Here is a 14,924-nt window from a genome sequence, read left to right as displayed (position 1 = left end):
CCCACGGCTTCCAGCTCTCAGTTTTATTTTCAAGGTGCGATATGAGAGGTCAAGACCAGAGTAAGGACGCGTGAGGAAGGCAAGCAGCTCAGCTCGCAAATATGAGCAGTATGAAGAAAAACTGCATTTAAGTAAAGTGTGGTTCAGCGGGTTTATTGGGTAACAGATACGCTGAAATTGAATCCAAAATTTGGTTTAGCCAAAAAGGTTTCAATGGTATTAGAGACATTACTTCATGGGGAAGTGGCTTCTATCATGTGTAGCGTGCAGAGATTAGAAATCAGCGATCAGAAAATTGAATAATTGCATCCTTGCTTCATCCGAATGCGGTTAATCTACATGTGATTGGTGTCGCAAACAATTGCTGCTGCCGCTGCTTGACATCTCAGAGAGATTTAGTAAGAGATGTGCCATGCAGGAACACAAAATTAAAATGAACTGACAAAGAACCCCCTCTCCCCTCGCAGTCACAGTGTTTGCTTAGGGGAAATATTAGATTGTATGTGTAAAATACGACAGTGAAATTTCATCCTGTGTTTCAATAAAGTGAGAAAACCTCAGGAGGTGTGAGCGCTTGAATAGTCAATATCAAATCCAGTTGTCCTTTCACCTCAAAGTTAAAGAAAGTCCAGCCAGGTGGATTTAGGTGTGTTGCAGTAATGTGCACACACACTTACACAGCCATAAAAACAGCACGAGAAAAAAAGGAAAGACTTTTCAGATTGGAGAGGACAGGAAAGGATCAGGGGTGCAGAGGGAAAGGGTTACGGTTAACTTTCTCTAAAGGGTGTCAAAAAAGGAACTAAATTGGGTGTCAGAAAGCACTAAGGAGTTGAAATAAGTCAGGGTCCCCAGCTCCCATGTGGGTGGGTGCTTGCTTTATACTTTTCAGACAATGTCCCTTTAAAAGCACTACGTCTGGAAAGCCCATTAGATGTGCATATAAAATTTCCCCTGTGATTAATAGTTTGATGAGGCAGGGTTGGTTGGAGGGTACTACCAACATGTGGCCGGCAGGGCTCCTCCTCTGCAGTCTCACGTTACACTCCATAAACTTGCCACTCTTTCCCACCTATATGTTTAAAAGGGAGGAGGGCTCACTTGTCAAGAATGCCTTAGAAGAGTTGTGAAAACAGCCAGCCCGAGAACGGGAGTCATACAGTTGTGGATGCCGCTTTCCCGAAAAGCAGCAACTTGGTTAGATCTGGGAAGGAGAGAGGGTGTGTGTGAGAGCGACGCAGAAGGGAAAGTGTGTGAGAGTGTGTCAGGACCAGAGGCTCCAAAGGACGTCACGCACGCTCCCAGAGAGAGAGGGAAACGTGCTGTCACAGGAAGGTGTCTATCCTCACGTGCTCTGGGCTGTGGAAGAGTCAACAGCCTCTGACAGAAGTGAGTAGATGCAGTGAGACGATGGTGTTCATTTAGTCAGCTGAAGTGGATATTACTCAAAAGTGACAAAGATATCGATTTCTAGTCCTAACTTACTTTCTGAGAGAGGTTGAAATTCCTCGACAGAGAAAAGACTGTGCTCGAGATCGTGCGAAGGGTTTTTGCATCACGATGGATCAGCCGGCCAGCAGCTGCATGCGGAGCGCCCATCCCAGCAGCCCCATCTGGGGCTGCATGAGGAACCCTCACTCCGGGGTCCCAGGGGCGAATCTGCAGTCGCCCTACCAGCAGGCCCCGTTCTCCCTCCACCAGAAGCCTGAGTTCCTGGCCTACACAGATTTCTCCACCTCCTGCCTGGTGTCGAGCACGCCGCACGCAGCCTACCCTCGCGATGACAGACTGTACCAAGAGAGCCAAGGGGGTTACCAAAGAGCTGACTGGCAGTTCAACCAATGTGAGACTCGTGTGAGAGCACCTGAGGCCTGCCCGCCTGTTGCCCCTGCAGTAATAGGCGGCGGCGGCAGTGGGGCTGGAGGGCCTGAGCTGGACAGTGTAGGGGGGGACAGGCTTCCAGGCACCATGCCCGGGTGTATGGAGGGAGAATACTCACCCCAAAGCGTGGCGTCGGCCGACTCGGACAAGAAGAGCTCCAATAAGAGGAAACGAGATGTCACAGGTAAGCCAGCAAGCTGGGATCGAGGGGTGCCACCTGGTGTGTGTGTTGGTTTAAAAGTATAGGAGAACAGGAAAAACACTGATCCCTACAGGCATTTGAAAGGAAATAGCCAAATTTAGGAGTGGTAACAAAAAAAGTAGACATATTCTTTTTGCGTTTTGGGTCTCTGACAAATTTTAGACTAAAATTTAAAAAAAAAAATTCCACAATTATTTCCTTTTGTTTTTATGCCAAACTACTGCACAGGTGTAAAAACAGATCAATTAAAAAACAATATTTACGTCATTCTTACCCCACTGAAAATCAAGAAAATACGCATCAAGGTCAAGAATTTCTCCCGCGCCCTGTATCTCAGCTGGCAATGACACAAATTCTCTGCATTTCCTCATCAAATCAGCCTTAAAGCGGCACACTCACCAGATCGCTATGTAAAAGGTGAGTAGGTGACGAGACTTTTGTGTTCAAGACACACTTTAAGTAGCAGTTGCATCCTCTTATTGTTCCAGCGCTTTCAAAAGGATGATTCATGAGGCATTTGAACTTTTCATTTTGCTGCTGTATCCGTTGGAAAAAGACCTTTGATTTATTAGAGCAGGGCGACATTAAAAATGATGATAAAAAATGAAGTTGGGTGTGAAGAGGAAAGCGTTTAAAGGCCTTTTGGGTATTTTATGCTGTATTTTTCACAGTCCTGTTGCGTATTGATTGCTGCTATGAATTTTTCAAGAGGATAAAAGGGTTGAAAAAAACTGTATTTGGTGATTATTTCAATATATTTAATTTCATTTTATACAATTTTTCTTTCCAAATAGTTCCTAAAATTTTTCCCACGAAAAAGGACTTAATGTATTTTTATTCTCAAACATCAATAAGAAGTAATGCCCTTAGATAATTTCGCCTATCATATTTCACACTTGCTAATAGGATGCAAAAGAAACAGATAGCCATGACAGACCAATCCTAAAAGTTTCAGGCGAAACTTTAGCAGCAGAACAACAGGCCAAGGGAAACATTTAGTTTTAAAGTGAGTCTAAATGTGTGAAGGTTTTATAATGGGGACTGTCACCCTAGCAAAATAAAAACACATCCAGCACATATGGAGCGTTCATATTTCATTTGTAGACGTTTTTGGTAAATTTAGCCTGTAATAAACACAGTGATTTATGCGCCTTATACGAAAGAAAAATGAGCATCCATACTTTGGAAAAAATGCAACTTTTTACACATTTTAATATATATTTAAATTACAATTTGTTACAGTGCTTAAGCAAGTGTGGCGTAATTGTTATTCATATAGCCAACACACAACTTGCCAGACAAATATCAAAGAAATTAAAACAAAAGTTAAAAAAGGGGAACCCAAAACAGAATTAAAAGACCAAGACAAATACAAAAATAACGCTTAAATGAGAGCGATGAGTGTTCAGAAATGTTAATATTGAATTCAAACCACATAGAGAAGTACACTAGTGCAGGTTGCTAAAGATGGTGTCATCTAAAGTGTCCAGTATTTAACCCTGACCTGTCCAAACATAATAGACCATGTCTGATTGTAAAGCGTGCAAATTTGGAAATACTACATGACCAATGCATGCAACAGACATGAGTCTAATTGAAAAAGAGGAGGTGAGGGAGCACCCCACACACCAGCCCACTCCACCCACCCTCCTTTTTTTTACCTTATTGTAACCTCCACTCTCTACGCTGAAAACATGCCAGACCACGTCTGGTAAAATCACTTTCCTGTGAGCCCACTTCTTACATTCTTATCCATTGACATTTTCCTGTCGTTAAGCCGTAACATAATCTCCCACTGAGTGCATGCAACATGTCTGACCACTACATCAGTTCTGGGTTTCAGAAAAGAACCATTCACTTTTTCGAATTGACTAGCTGGTAGGAGAGCATATATTAGGAAAATGTCCTGAAGGCATTCACATTACATGCACATACATAGCAGCTGCTATACGCTCTGCTTCTGTGTATTTGTTCTGATATGGAAATGTGGTGCACTCGGGGTAAAGTTTCCAAATGTTTAAAACCAAAATGATATGATCTGACATTGACTGCAATCCAAAATTTGACCATCATAACACTGTGTGATATTTAACAGGGATGCTGTTATAAACATTTGACTGTTGCTGGCCCTAAAATCATTATGGTTTTGATATTAAATTTTAAGGTCTGACATGCATGAAAAGGAGTTCTCCACCATTATAAAATGAGCGTGTTAACACGTAACGCAGTAACTGTTTGCATGGATGGTTTTGCTTCCATCATTTTGCTTTTTCAACAATTTAACTGCTCCTGTGAACCATCCATATACAAACAGGCAATAAATGTATACTATAAAGCACTCCAAAGTGATTCTACACATGCAAAATATGATTTTTCAGGTAGATGTAAAAATGTTTTAAAAAGAATATTTTTTGCTGCTGGTTTTGATAAAATGCAGCATGATCTGCACAAATGTACATCATACCTAGGGGTCCATGACCATAAGCCAAGGGTATAACAGCCAGAAAAATAGAAAATTGTGCTCAGTTACTGGATATGTACAATCATAAAATCTTTGGCTTGATAGAAAGATATACTGTTGCCCATCGCATCACAAGCTTCTGAAGTATTTTGGTTAATAGTTTGCAACTCTATGCTTAATCTCTATTAGGATTAGGACGATAAGGGAGGTTCTCGGTAAATGTTGCTCCTTTAATAAATGCCTAGTAAGTTTGAGCACCGTTCTCATAAAGTGTTATAATAAGAAATTAAACATTTATTAACTGAGAACAGTTTAAAGATGCTATCTAAAGGGGTTAAAATAAATGTTAGCCAATAAACTGTCTTAATTCATTGTGAAATTCAGTCTTGAACTTTTACACACACATTTTTGTGATCAGTAGTTTTCGCCTGGGGTTTTCTGCTTTAAAACAATCACTAATTTACAACAACTTTAATTCAGTCCTGATGAAGACAAACTCCTTTTGCACCATCCACCCAGAAAGGCACCAAATGCTGTTTGCCTTTGGGAGACCCTGCTGTGTGCAGAAGCCCTCTCCCTGCTAGTTTATGGCCTCTGGCTGTGCAGGATATTTATTGGGGGCCTGTTTGGTGAGAGCCAGTATGTGCCCTGCCAGGTGTTCAAAGCAGCTAAACCTGTCTTGGGAAATTTCAAAAGTTGGCACACTCGAGGATGCCCATCGTTATTGACACTTGAACCACAAAAACAAAGCTTCTTTTTTTCCCTAACATACCACATGGCACATCAGGCATTTGTACACAAAAACTACACGTGTGCACAAACACTGTATGTCCTGGTTTGCCCAGTCACATCTGGCCCAGGTGCTGCAGTCCATTTCACATTCTGGCACACTGCTCTGGCAAGCACAGAGCAGAACTTCTCACTTTGACAAATTAGAACCATTTTCTGGTGATTACATCAGCTGCTGGTGTCTCTACCCCTGCACAATTATTACCGAAACTCATTCCCTTCAATACACAGGAGAGGTTTAACTTAAAGGTAAATCAACCAGCTTTCATATATGTTTATCCTGTTAATGAGGTTTAAAATTTGTCCATTTATCTAAGCTATGTGAGAAATGCAGGGAAATATATAAATGTATAAACTGCAACCAATTTTTTCTTGAATGATCTTAGGCTGTGGGTTTTCTGACTGCCACATTCACAGAGATATCTCAAGGCTTTTTTTCTGATGCTTGCTGTCATGTAAAGATGAGTTAATGTGAATCTGCCCCGAGTGCTCCCGCGGGGACTCTTCTGACACACACACCCACACCGACGTAGCACTCCGACCTGGACACATCCGCACCTTTGTTCTTTTGTTAGAGGCTTTAACGATGTTCCGCTGCATTCCTCCACTAACTCAGGCCCTCTGTGGCTGGTTTGGTGGCCCCTGCCCTGTGCTGATACGCTCTTACATACATAAATCGTGAAGGAATGTTTAGAGGAAGAAATTTGCACTTACAGCATGTGTTCATGAACAGACAAATAAGGGGAAATAAGCAGCAAAAAATAACCCCGGCATGCGCAGGTTGCAGGTGTACGCGACTCGTGAGGCCAGGTCATGGTGGTCTCTTTTAAAAGTGCTGGTTTTAGTGTTTACTATATGAGGGGCCACCCTTTAAAGAGCCTTTGGAGTTATGGTTTGTTGGTTGAAAAGGGTCTTGAGGTCAGTTTAATTGCGAACTAGAGGCCAGTTACAAAATGAGTGAGGAGCTAATTTAAATCAGATTAGCTGTGAATGATAGGAAAATGAAGGGTCTCCAGGTCAAGTAGCACACTTGCATGTGTAGCTGCTTGTGAAGAAAAGGGATGCTGATCATTTTTATTTAGTTTTAAACAAAAATGATGGGATCGTACAGATCATTTATTACCTTCACTGCAAAACAGCTTTAAAGCATTGGTTTCCTTGTGTCACCTGACTTTCCCTTTAAGTTGAGCCAAACAGACTCACAGAGAAAGCCATCAACACAGCTTCTTATCTGAATTCATGTATACCACTATTCCTTATTGAGCACTTTCAGCTGTTTCTGTATAATTTTCTCTTCAATCTTTTAACATATATTTAGCAAATCTCAACATTGTTATTCATGATTTTAGCAGAAAATTAGCTATAATTGTTCAATTTATTCATTTTAGCTTGCTATAAGAACTGGTATTATTATTAAACTATGCACAATATTTATTCTGGGCACAAAATTATTCATAATTATAGCCACTTTCTTCTATTATTCTATTATTTATCTAGTATGTTAAGTTAAAATTTTATTTGATCTTTTACAGTTTCTATTCTTATTGGCCATTAGGCCTACTCTTTTATTTTACTGATTTATGCCATTATGTTGGCTGGCTCGTGGCTCCCTTCTGTAGTGGTTAATATTTTTGCATAACCTAATACATGGAAGGTCTGCAATTCAAAACTAGGAAGAGAGACAAATCCTTGGAAGGGTTGCATAAGAAAGGGCATCTGGTGTAAAAATCTGTGCCAAATCAAATATGTGGATCCACCCACTGTGGCAACCCCTTGGGAGCAGCTGAAAAAAGCTATGCCTTTACTTTGGCTTTTGATTAATAGTCATTTCTTCTGCTCAAACCTCAATTCATAAATAGTTCTTTCTTTTTTCAGTTCATTTGACCTCATCTGTCGACAAACCCATTAGGATACTTTGACACCTGATTGGGAATCTCTGATTTAAACGAATAAACTGGCAAATGGCTCGCACTCTATGAAATGCCTTTCTCTTTCCAGATATCCAGGAGTCCAGCTTTAAGGTGGATTCCAGCTGCAAGGCGAGAAAAGAGCGCACAGCGTTCACCAAGGAGCAGCTGAGAGAACTGGAGGCAGAGTTCACCCACCATAACTACCTGACCAGGCTGCGTCGCTACGAGATCGCTGTAAACCTGGACCTCACAGAGAGACAGGTACAACACTTTTCCCTAATATACAATTTCCAGCAGGGCAGGATGAACCATAATGTTATCATTCCACATTAACATCATACAACATCTTGGAACATATTGGAAAGCCTAAATGTCTGTCCTTCCCCTGTACTAAATACCAATGCATAAACATAGCTGCATTTGAATTACAATGAACATGTTTTTTCCACAGTAGTTTTCATTCTGTGGTTCTAGCAGAATGACATGCAGCTTTAATGAGTGGGCGGCAGCTCCAGACTCGATGAAATCGGGCGAACATGTGTCGATGCTGCTGGATCAAACCCCGGTCTGCTTGTCAAGCCACTGTCCCTCTCAGCTCCTTCTAATGAGGCCGTGGTGCCACAGTGACCACACATACTGCCGTCTGCTCCTAAATCTATTTCCCAGATCCCTAAAAAACACACACACACACATACATGGACAGAAATGTTCACACACAGCCAGGTTCCATCCTCGCTCAGGGCTCCCACTGCAACCAGACAGTGCTTTCCAATTCATCCTACATGCTTTGGCAGTTTGCCGTCCTTTCAATCAGTCCTGAGTAATGGACACGCTGAGATTTATCTGAATCCCAGAGCTGTGGGGGAGGACACTTCTAGTGGGATGTGCAGGGGTCACCTAAGGCTTCCTTGAATTGTGCACACACAGGTTGGAGTTAATTTTAATCTATTTGAGAGAGTTTAGATTTTTAGATTTTAGTTTAGATTTAGTTTAGACTTAAGGGAAATAAACCTGTGCTTTTGTCTGCAAATTGACATAATCAAGTAGTTTAAAAACATAATAACTGCGTACGCATAGCCTGGTTATAACTTAAGGTTTATTTGCATTAAAATACATGTATTTCTCTGTGCCACGGAGCATCCCGCACACCATTCTTCTGTTGTAAATACTCACTACCGCACCAAATCCGCAGCTAAAAATAATCTTCAAAATGTATTGTTTCCTCCACTGTGAATAATGTTAACTAAAATGTACAGGCCCCAGCTGTTTGAGGAACCAACTGTATTAGAGACCTACTGATAAAGGCTTAAGTAAGACATTTTCTAAAGCTTTAAATAAACTATCTTGGTCACAGACTTAACAAATGCTCACTCTTCATTTTTTTTTTCCTGTCAGTTTTTCTCTGTAATTTTCCCAGGTCTCGGGAAGTGTGTGTTTTTGCAGCTATTTATGTCTGGACAGTTAAAATATGAGCTCATTCTCATTTTTGAACAGCACAAAGATACAGATGAGCACTGTCCACACCACAAGTACAGTAAACTCACATCCTGTGTAGGCTGACTTCCTGACAGTTGACTTTTTTGACCTGCTGTCTATACGATACTCTCTCCCTCCATTTGGAGTGATTTTGCAGCCAGGCCTGAGTGCTTTGTACTGACAAGCCGTGCTCCCTGCAAGGCCAATGCAAACCAAGTGAATTTATAATCTGTGCTGGGAGATTTGTGGAGGATTATTTGTCTGTTTTTTTGCTGACCGTGTTGTAAATTTTGCTAAAAATTGCAAAACGGAAAGAAAAACCACAGCGATCCTGTTACAAGTTTAAATATGGTGAAAAATTCAAAGTACTGTGAGAAGGTATCTGGTTTAGATTTGTATTGTCCTAAGACCACAGCCTTTATTCGTAGTGCTAAGTGTTTATACTACTAGATCTACTATTGTTCTTTTCAATTAATGATCTATACAAATCTAAACACGTTTAAATTCTTTAGCTAAAGTCATTCAATACTGTGAAATCAACCTTTGACATCTTAGCAATTTTGCCCCTAATCCACAATGAACTACATTAATTTACCTCAACAGTGTGTCCATGCTAATGATTTTGAAGAGTCATCATTCTATTTGCTAATTTAATATTTCCTGTGTTTTTCCACTACAGGTTAAAGTTTGGTTCCAGAATCGGCGAATGAAGTGGAAGAGAGTGAAGGGAGGACAATCGGCTTCGCCCAACGAGCTGGAAAATGACGACATAGACTCAGCTGCTTCACCCAGCTCTGAATGATGGTTTTAGAAAATTGTCTTCAGACAAAAAAAAGAAGAAAAAAAAATAACGAGGCCTGCGCTCAACTGGACACCAACGCAATCTTTGATTTTATGGAAAGTTGGCTCCAGGAACCAAATCATTCCAGAGACTTTTTCATTCCCAAGAAGAAAACACCAAGCATCCGTCACTGTTCTCTGTTGTAAATAGTTGATTTATGTCCATAATGAACTGTATTTTCATACAACTTTGATAAATACTCCATTTAAGAGGCCCACTCTAGATACTCCTGATCGTTGTATATTAGTGACAAAGTCCATGCAGCAGCTTTAAGGCTAGTGATGACATATCAGCCCATGATGTGATTGTGTTTGAGGTCCTCCCCTTTGCTTCCAGTATTGTAATCATGGCATTTGACGCTTGACTACAACCACCTGGGAAAACTCAGACTGCACGAGTGTTGCCAAGCCCTAAGTGCCTCCGAATCAGATTTTTTTTTTTTCATTTTGACAGTTTCTTTTTCCTAGAATATAGTTTTTTGGGTTTTTTTCTTTTCAGTAAGGCATTTTTACTACTTTTTTATACCATTTGAATGTTGTTGATAAAACACAGATGTTGACTGTTTCTGCAAATAAAATAAATCATCTGTTGCAAAATGGGAAACATATTGGTAATTTCTTCCACCTGCAACAGTTGAGTTATGACTGGACAGTAGGTACAGTAGATGTGTATTTTTGGCTGATGGTTTTATTATGTGTGACTATAATTTCTAAAAACAAAATAATTACTGATAGTTCAGTTTGCTTCCATTTGCTATTTCTGTTGGCAGGGGAAAGCAGAAGTATTAAATAGTTTGCATGTGTGTGCGCTTAAAGGATGCAGCGAAATATTGTGGCTATATCAAACACTGTGGTGCACTCATTGGTGGTTGTTCAAAATATCAGTGTTTTGTACCATGATTTAAAATGATGACTCTTCTTCTAGTGCAAGGGCTAAAGAAATAGCACACAAAAATTATTTTTTGCTCAATCTAACAAACAAAACTGCACCAATCAATATTCTTAATCGGTCCGTTTATCAGTGAGTGTACAATATAATGCAACCAAATAGGAATGAACTCATAAACCTGTCCTTTGACCATGTAGTCAAAGAGCAATTTTTAATTTTAAATGTTTTTAACATGACAAACAGGAAACATGATTAGTTATGAGCCACATGGCCACTGTGTACTAAAGTCAACACCCTGCAGCTCCTGTTTGCATGCTGCATATATGTGCAAGCTGTGTGAACACTGATTGAATATACACAGGACAGTCTTGTTCTATGGTATTGGGTTATTGTATGTCAGATTATATACCTGAGCATTACTATGACAAAAGCATTGACCTGATCATCAAATTTATCAATGCTAGATACCTGCTGTGCAGCTAATCTACTGCCTACTTGTGTTTTTTTGCCTACTACTGTATGTCACTATTATTTCAGACCTTTTTAATTCTTGGCTAAATTTCACTTGTAAGATAGCCCGTTCAACCACTGTTTTATAAATAACGGCTATAGTAAGCGAAACTGAAACTGAAATCCACACTGGAAGTGATGTGGTAACCCGAGACCTTAGACGTGAATAACATTTCCTCACTCCAAGCTACTAAGAGTGAAATAATCACTGGTGACAGCAATTGGGTGGGACCACGAGAAAACTTTCTCAACTTCCAAGCAATTGCAACAACTACCAAATACAGCAAGGAATACCGCTGAATGACATATGACCTGGTAGTAAATATGTTAGAGGATTATGCAGGCAATCAGGGCCTGCAATGTCCACAAGCATCCATATGTCAACTGCAGTAACTAGCAGTGTGCAATTAGCAAACCATTTCCAGTATATACGAAGCTTAAAGTTAGGCAACTTCTGAGCTAGCTGTAACTTAGCTGTACCTTAGCTATTAATCTTTTATCTGCCACAGCCATTGTTGTGTATTTGTGACTGGCTAAATAGGCCAATCACAAATACATACACACACACACACACATAAAAAAACAGGCCTTGTGCTGTATTAATAGCAATGCATAAATGTTTTTACCTTGCTAAGGAGGAAAACAAATCCTGTTATTCCTAGCTTTTCCGACTTTGCGATTAGAACTCAACTTGTGAGTGATATCATTCCCAGCTCGAATTTCCGAGGTAAATGGAATGCAGCATAACTTGACTTTTTACTAATCTAAAATCAGGATAGTTTTTGTTTTTGGAGAGTTTGTGTTGGAATTTGCATTGGAGCCTGTGTTGCACTTGGAGCCAGTCATTTGTTGACATTAGCGATTATTCCATTTAAAAGCTAACATTGGCTAATGTTGCTAATGAGTGTTGGAAGCTGGAAGCAGAAGAGAAGTCTTGACTCAAGGTAATTAACAGCAAGCATAAACATCACATGCTTTGGATATTCATGGCAATTCACAAAGAAATACACATAGAAATAACACTGGCTGTTTTTGGTCAATTTTTTTATGTTCAATCCATTCACATCACCAATAAAAGTTATTGATCCGCAAAAATGATGCTAACACAGCCCTAATGTTGCTTTTGGCCTTAGTAATTTGGTGCATTCACACTGATGCCATGCCTTATTTTCAGCAGCAGGCAGTCTCCTACATACAAAGTCATTTTGTGTCAACATTGTGTCAGCCTGAATTATGAATTCATTTATTTTGATAATGAGGCTAAAAGCATTCATGTAAATGTGCAGAGCTGTGTGCATTGTGACCTCATGGGCAGTGGTTACATGGTCCCAGGTGCAGTGAAACGGTTACAATATAAGAGGGTCTCTCCAAGAAAACCTCATCAAGAAGGATTATGTAGTCCATGGGCGTCCTTTGAGCAGTCCTGCAACCTCCAATGTCCCACCTGATGATGGCATAATTATCTTCATTAATATCTCAAATGCAGGTCGGATATCCCTGAGGTCAGATTGGAATCAGCTCTCATCAACGCCCACACAGATCCTGTCTATATAGCACGGTAATCCTTAAGAATGTTTTCATAGTGGCAAGTGGTCTCCTGTAGACCCAACACAGATCACGGTGATTGGTCTACAGTGACGTGAAAAGCACTGGCGGAGCTATAAGTAGATGTGAGTGTGTTTGAGCGTCTGAATAGGAACATTCATTTTTGCACACCATCACTGTCATTCCAGTGAGCTCACAAAGGGTCATTAACCTGACAAGGTGGAGTCAACCTCCAAAAGCTAAAGTATTTGGCCCCTACACACTATTTTCAACGGAAGCATCTGGATGGGGCCAATTTGATCTCAACCTGAGTGGAACCTAGACAAACCCGTGCACGGGGCCCCGAGGACGAGTGGAAAAAAAAAAGAAGGAGAAAAAAAAATGCTGGCTGACCACTTGTGTATGATGGAAAAGGGAAATAATAGGTGGGTATGGGTGAAAAGACGCCTTCTCAAGTACAGGATGTTGTTGTAGCAGGTAGCCAGTCATCCAATTTCCTGCTTCCCAAAGAAAACAAGAGCTTGAGCATAGGAGTCCCCAGACTTACAATGGTGGGCCTATGCTCAGACTCCGGCCAACCAAACAAAGCCTTCAGAGGTTACTGCCCTTTTTGCTGGTCTGCAGGGACCGGAGTTAGTGGGAGGGTGGGATGGTTGTTCCACACACATACACAGAGTTGGGGTCAAGTGTTACTGTACGTCTGACCCCTTTGGGCCCCCCGCTGCAGCTGCTGGGGGGGAATTACTCCAAGTCGATCCCGTGCCCATTTCCCCCCCATTGCTTAGCCGCTATTAGGGTCTATTATTGTATTAGTGGTAATAGCAGTCAAAATAAACCATGTCCAATTGTAATGATAGTATTAATATCAGCAGTGTAAACTAATGAAGCTGGAATGTTGTTTTTTGACCATGGTGGTTCCTTTTAAATACACTGGGGTGGCCAAATTTATGGATTAGATTTAATTTGGTGGTGTTGTGATTGTGGGATTTTTAGCCTTGCCAAAACACCCAAGCAGTCAGAATGAAATAGGTTTTCCTTTCCTCTTCGATCTGCAGGAGAACAGTTCATCTATACCTTAACAAATATGTCTAAACATATTTTCTTACACTGCCGTTTTCTTCTACGCCATGTTCTATTTTTATTTATATAATACGAGTTGTAGATGTGCAAATTGAGAGAACACATTTCTAAGAATATCACTCCAATGCTGCATCCAGCTGACAGTCGACCAAATTGAAGCGACCAAAAATAAGGATGGATGGTGTCCCAGAAATTTCTCCTCTGCTGTGATTATAAAAGCAGATTCAGTTGCAGGAAACATTCTTGAAATAACTCCTCTTCTTTGAACACAACCTTCTCTGTGGGCAAAGAGCAATAAGAAAACATTCGTCAGAGTTTGAAGCAGTCACTGACCTCACCCTCAGCACTCAACAGGCATATTCTTAACTTTCAACATACGGAAGGTATTGCCACTAAAAGCACAGATTACCAGAGATTTCAGCCAAATGCAGAATTTAAGCGAGCTCTCCAGCAGACCACGTCACCAACACAAAGCTAAAAATGTTGCATTTATGGACAAATTCAACATGCAGCTGTACTACAACATTTCCATTTTTACAGATTTCCAATTGTGAGTCATTCAGCTAAATGAAAAAAGATGGCACACACCTCAAAACCTTTAAAAATATAGGCGATGACAGCCTGGTAGTTATTTAGTAGTTATTGGATTGAACCATAATTCAGTTCACTGTCTATAATTCAACATTATCTAAATGATGCAGAAGGGTTACATGACAGACTCTTTTTTGTGTTGTTGATTTTTTGTAAAGTGGCCATTTCAGATGTTTTTCCAACTGACTTTGATCATTTTGTTGTGAAAAGCCAAGCACACTATATCACCAGAACAATACTAAAGCTAATTATCATCTTCATATGCATTTCAGAACTTAAATCCAAGTCCTTATTAGCTGGAGATCAGCAGAAATCTTTTTGTATATAGCAAATAAGTTGTTTTTTTACTTAATTGTTTTTTCTATTAGTATTTTTTTTATTGGGGCCTCTTGTTTATGTTTGTGCTGTTGTCATCGGTCCACAACTTCCATTTTAAGTGGGAAGTCAGAAATCCAGAGTTCCCAGTCAGAATTTTCAGCCGAAACCCCCCCTCAAGTCATATTTCCCACTTGAAAATTTGGAGAACCCACATATTAATTTTACCACTGTTGTGTATTTGTCCATCCATCTATCCCTCCTTTGTGGGCCCAGCAGTCTAAGCAGAAAAGCCTATATCTCTGTCTTTCTACCCACCTCTTCGAGCTCATCCAAGGCGATACCAAGGCTTTCCCATGCCAGATAAAACATATAATACCTTTAGCGTTTACTGGATCTTCCCTGGAGCCTCATTCCACTAGGACAAGACAGAAA

At 40.4% G+C, this 14,924-nt stretch overlaps 1 protein-coding gene across 1 annotated transcript; it reads left to right on the top strand.

Moving 5' to 3' along the window:
* Positions 1-1,074: 1,074 nt before the first annotated feature.
* On the top strand, positions 1,075-10,163 carry meox1 (mesenchyme homeobox 1). Its single transcript, XM_031759392.2, has 3 exons — positions 1,075-2,065; positions 7,332-7,504; positions 9,399-10,163. Exons 1-3 carry the CDS (start codon positions 1,561-1,563, stop codon positions 9,519-9,521), a joined length of 801 nt encoding a protein of 266 aa, XP_031615252.1. The 5' UTR covers positions 1,075-1,560; the 3' UTR covers positions 9,522-10,163.
* Positions 10,164-14,924: the final 4,761 nt, after the last annotated feature.

Source organism: Oreochromis aureus, linkage group 8 (assembly GCF_013358895.1).
Source record: "Oreochromis aureus strain Israel breed Guangdong linkage group 8, ZZ_aureus, whole genome shotgun sequence".
Lineage (NCBI taxonomy): Eukaryota > Metazoa > Chordata > Actinopteri > Cichliformes > Cichlidae > Oreochromis > Oreochromis aureus.
The sequence above is the reverse complement of the archived record's forward strand: the minus strand, read 5'-3'. Positions and strand labels throughout refer to the sequence as shown.

Bases quoted from the DNA above. Each gene is read 5' to 3' on its own strand.
- meox1 (XM_031759392.2), top strand. From the start codon at position 1,561: ATGGATCAGCCGGCCAGCAGCTGCATGCGGAGCGCCCATCCCAGCAGC. The intron at 2,066-7,331 runs GTAAGCCAGCAA...TTCTCTTTCCAG, and splicing joins GAGGAAACGAGATGTCACAG to ATATCCAGGAGTCCAGCTTT. The intron at 7,505-9,398 runs GTACAACACTTT...TTTCCACTACAG, and splicing joins TGGACCTCACAGAGAGACAG to GTTAAAGTTTGGTTCCAGAA.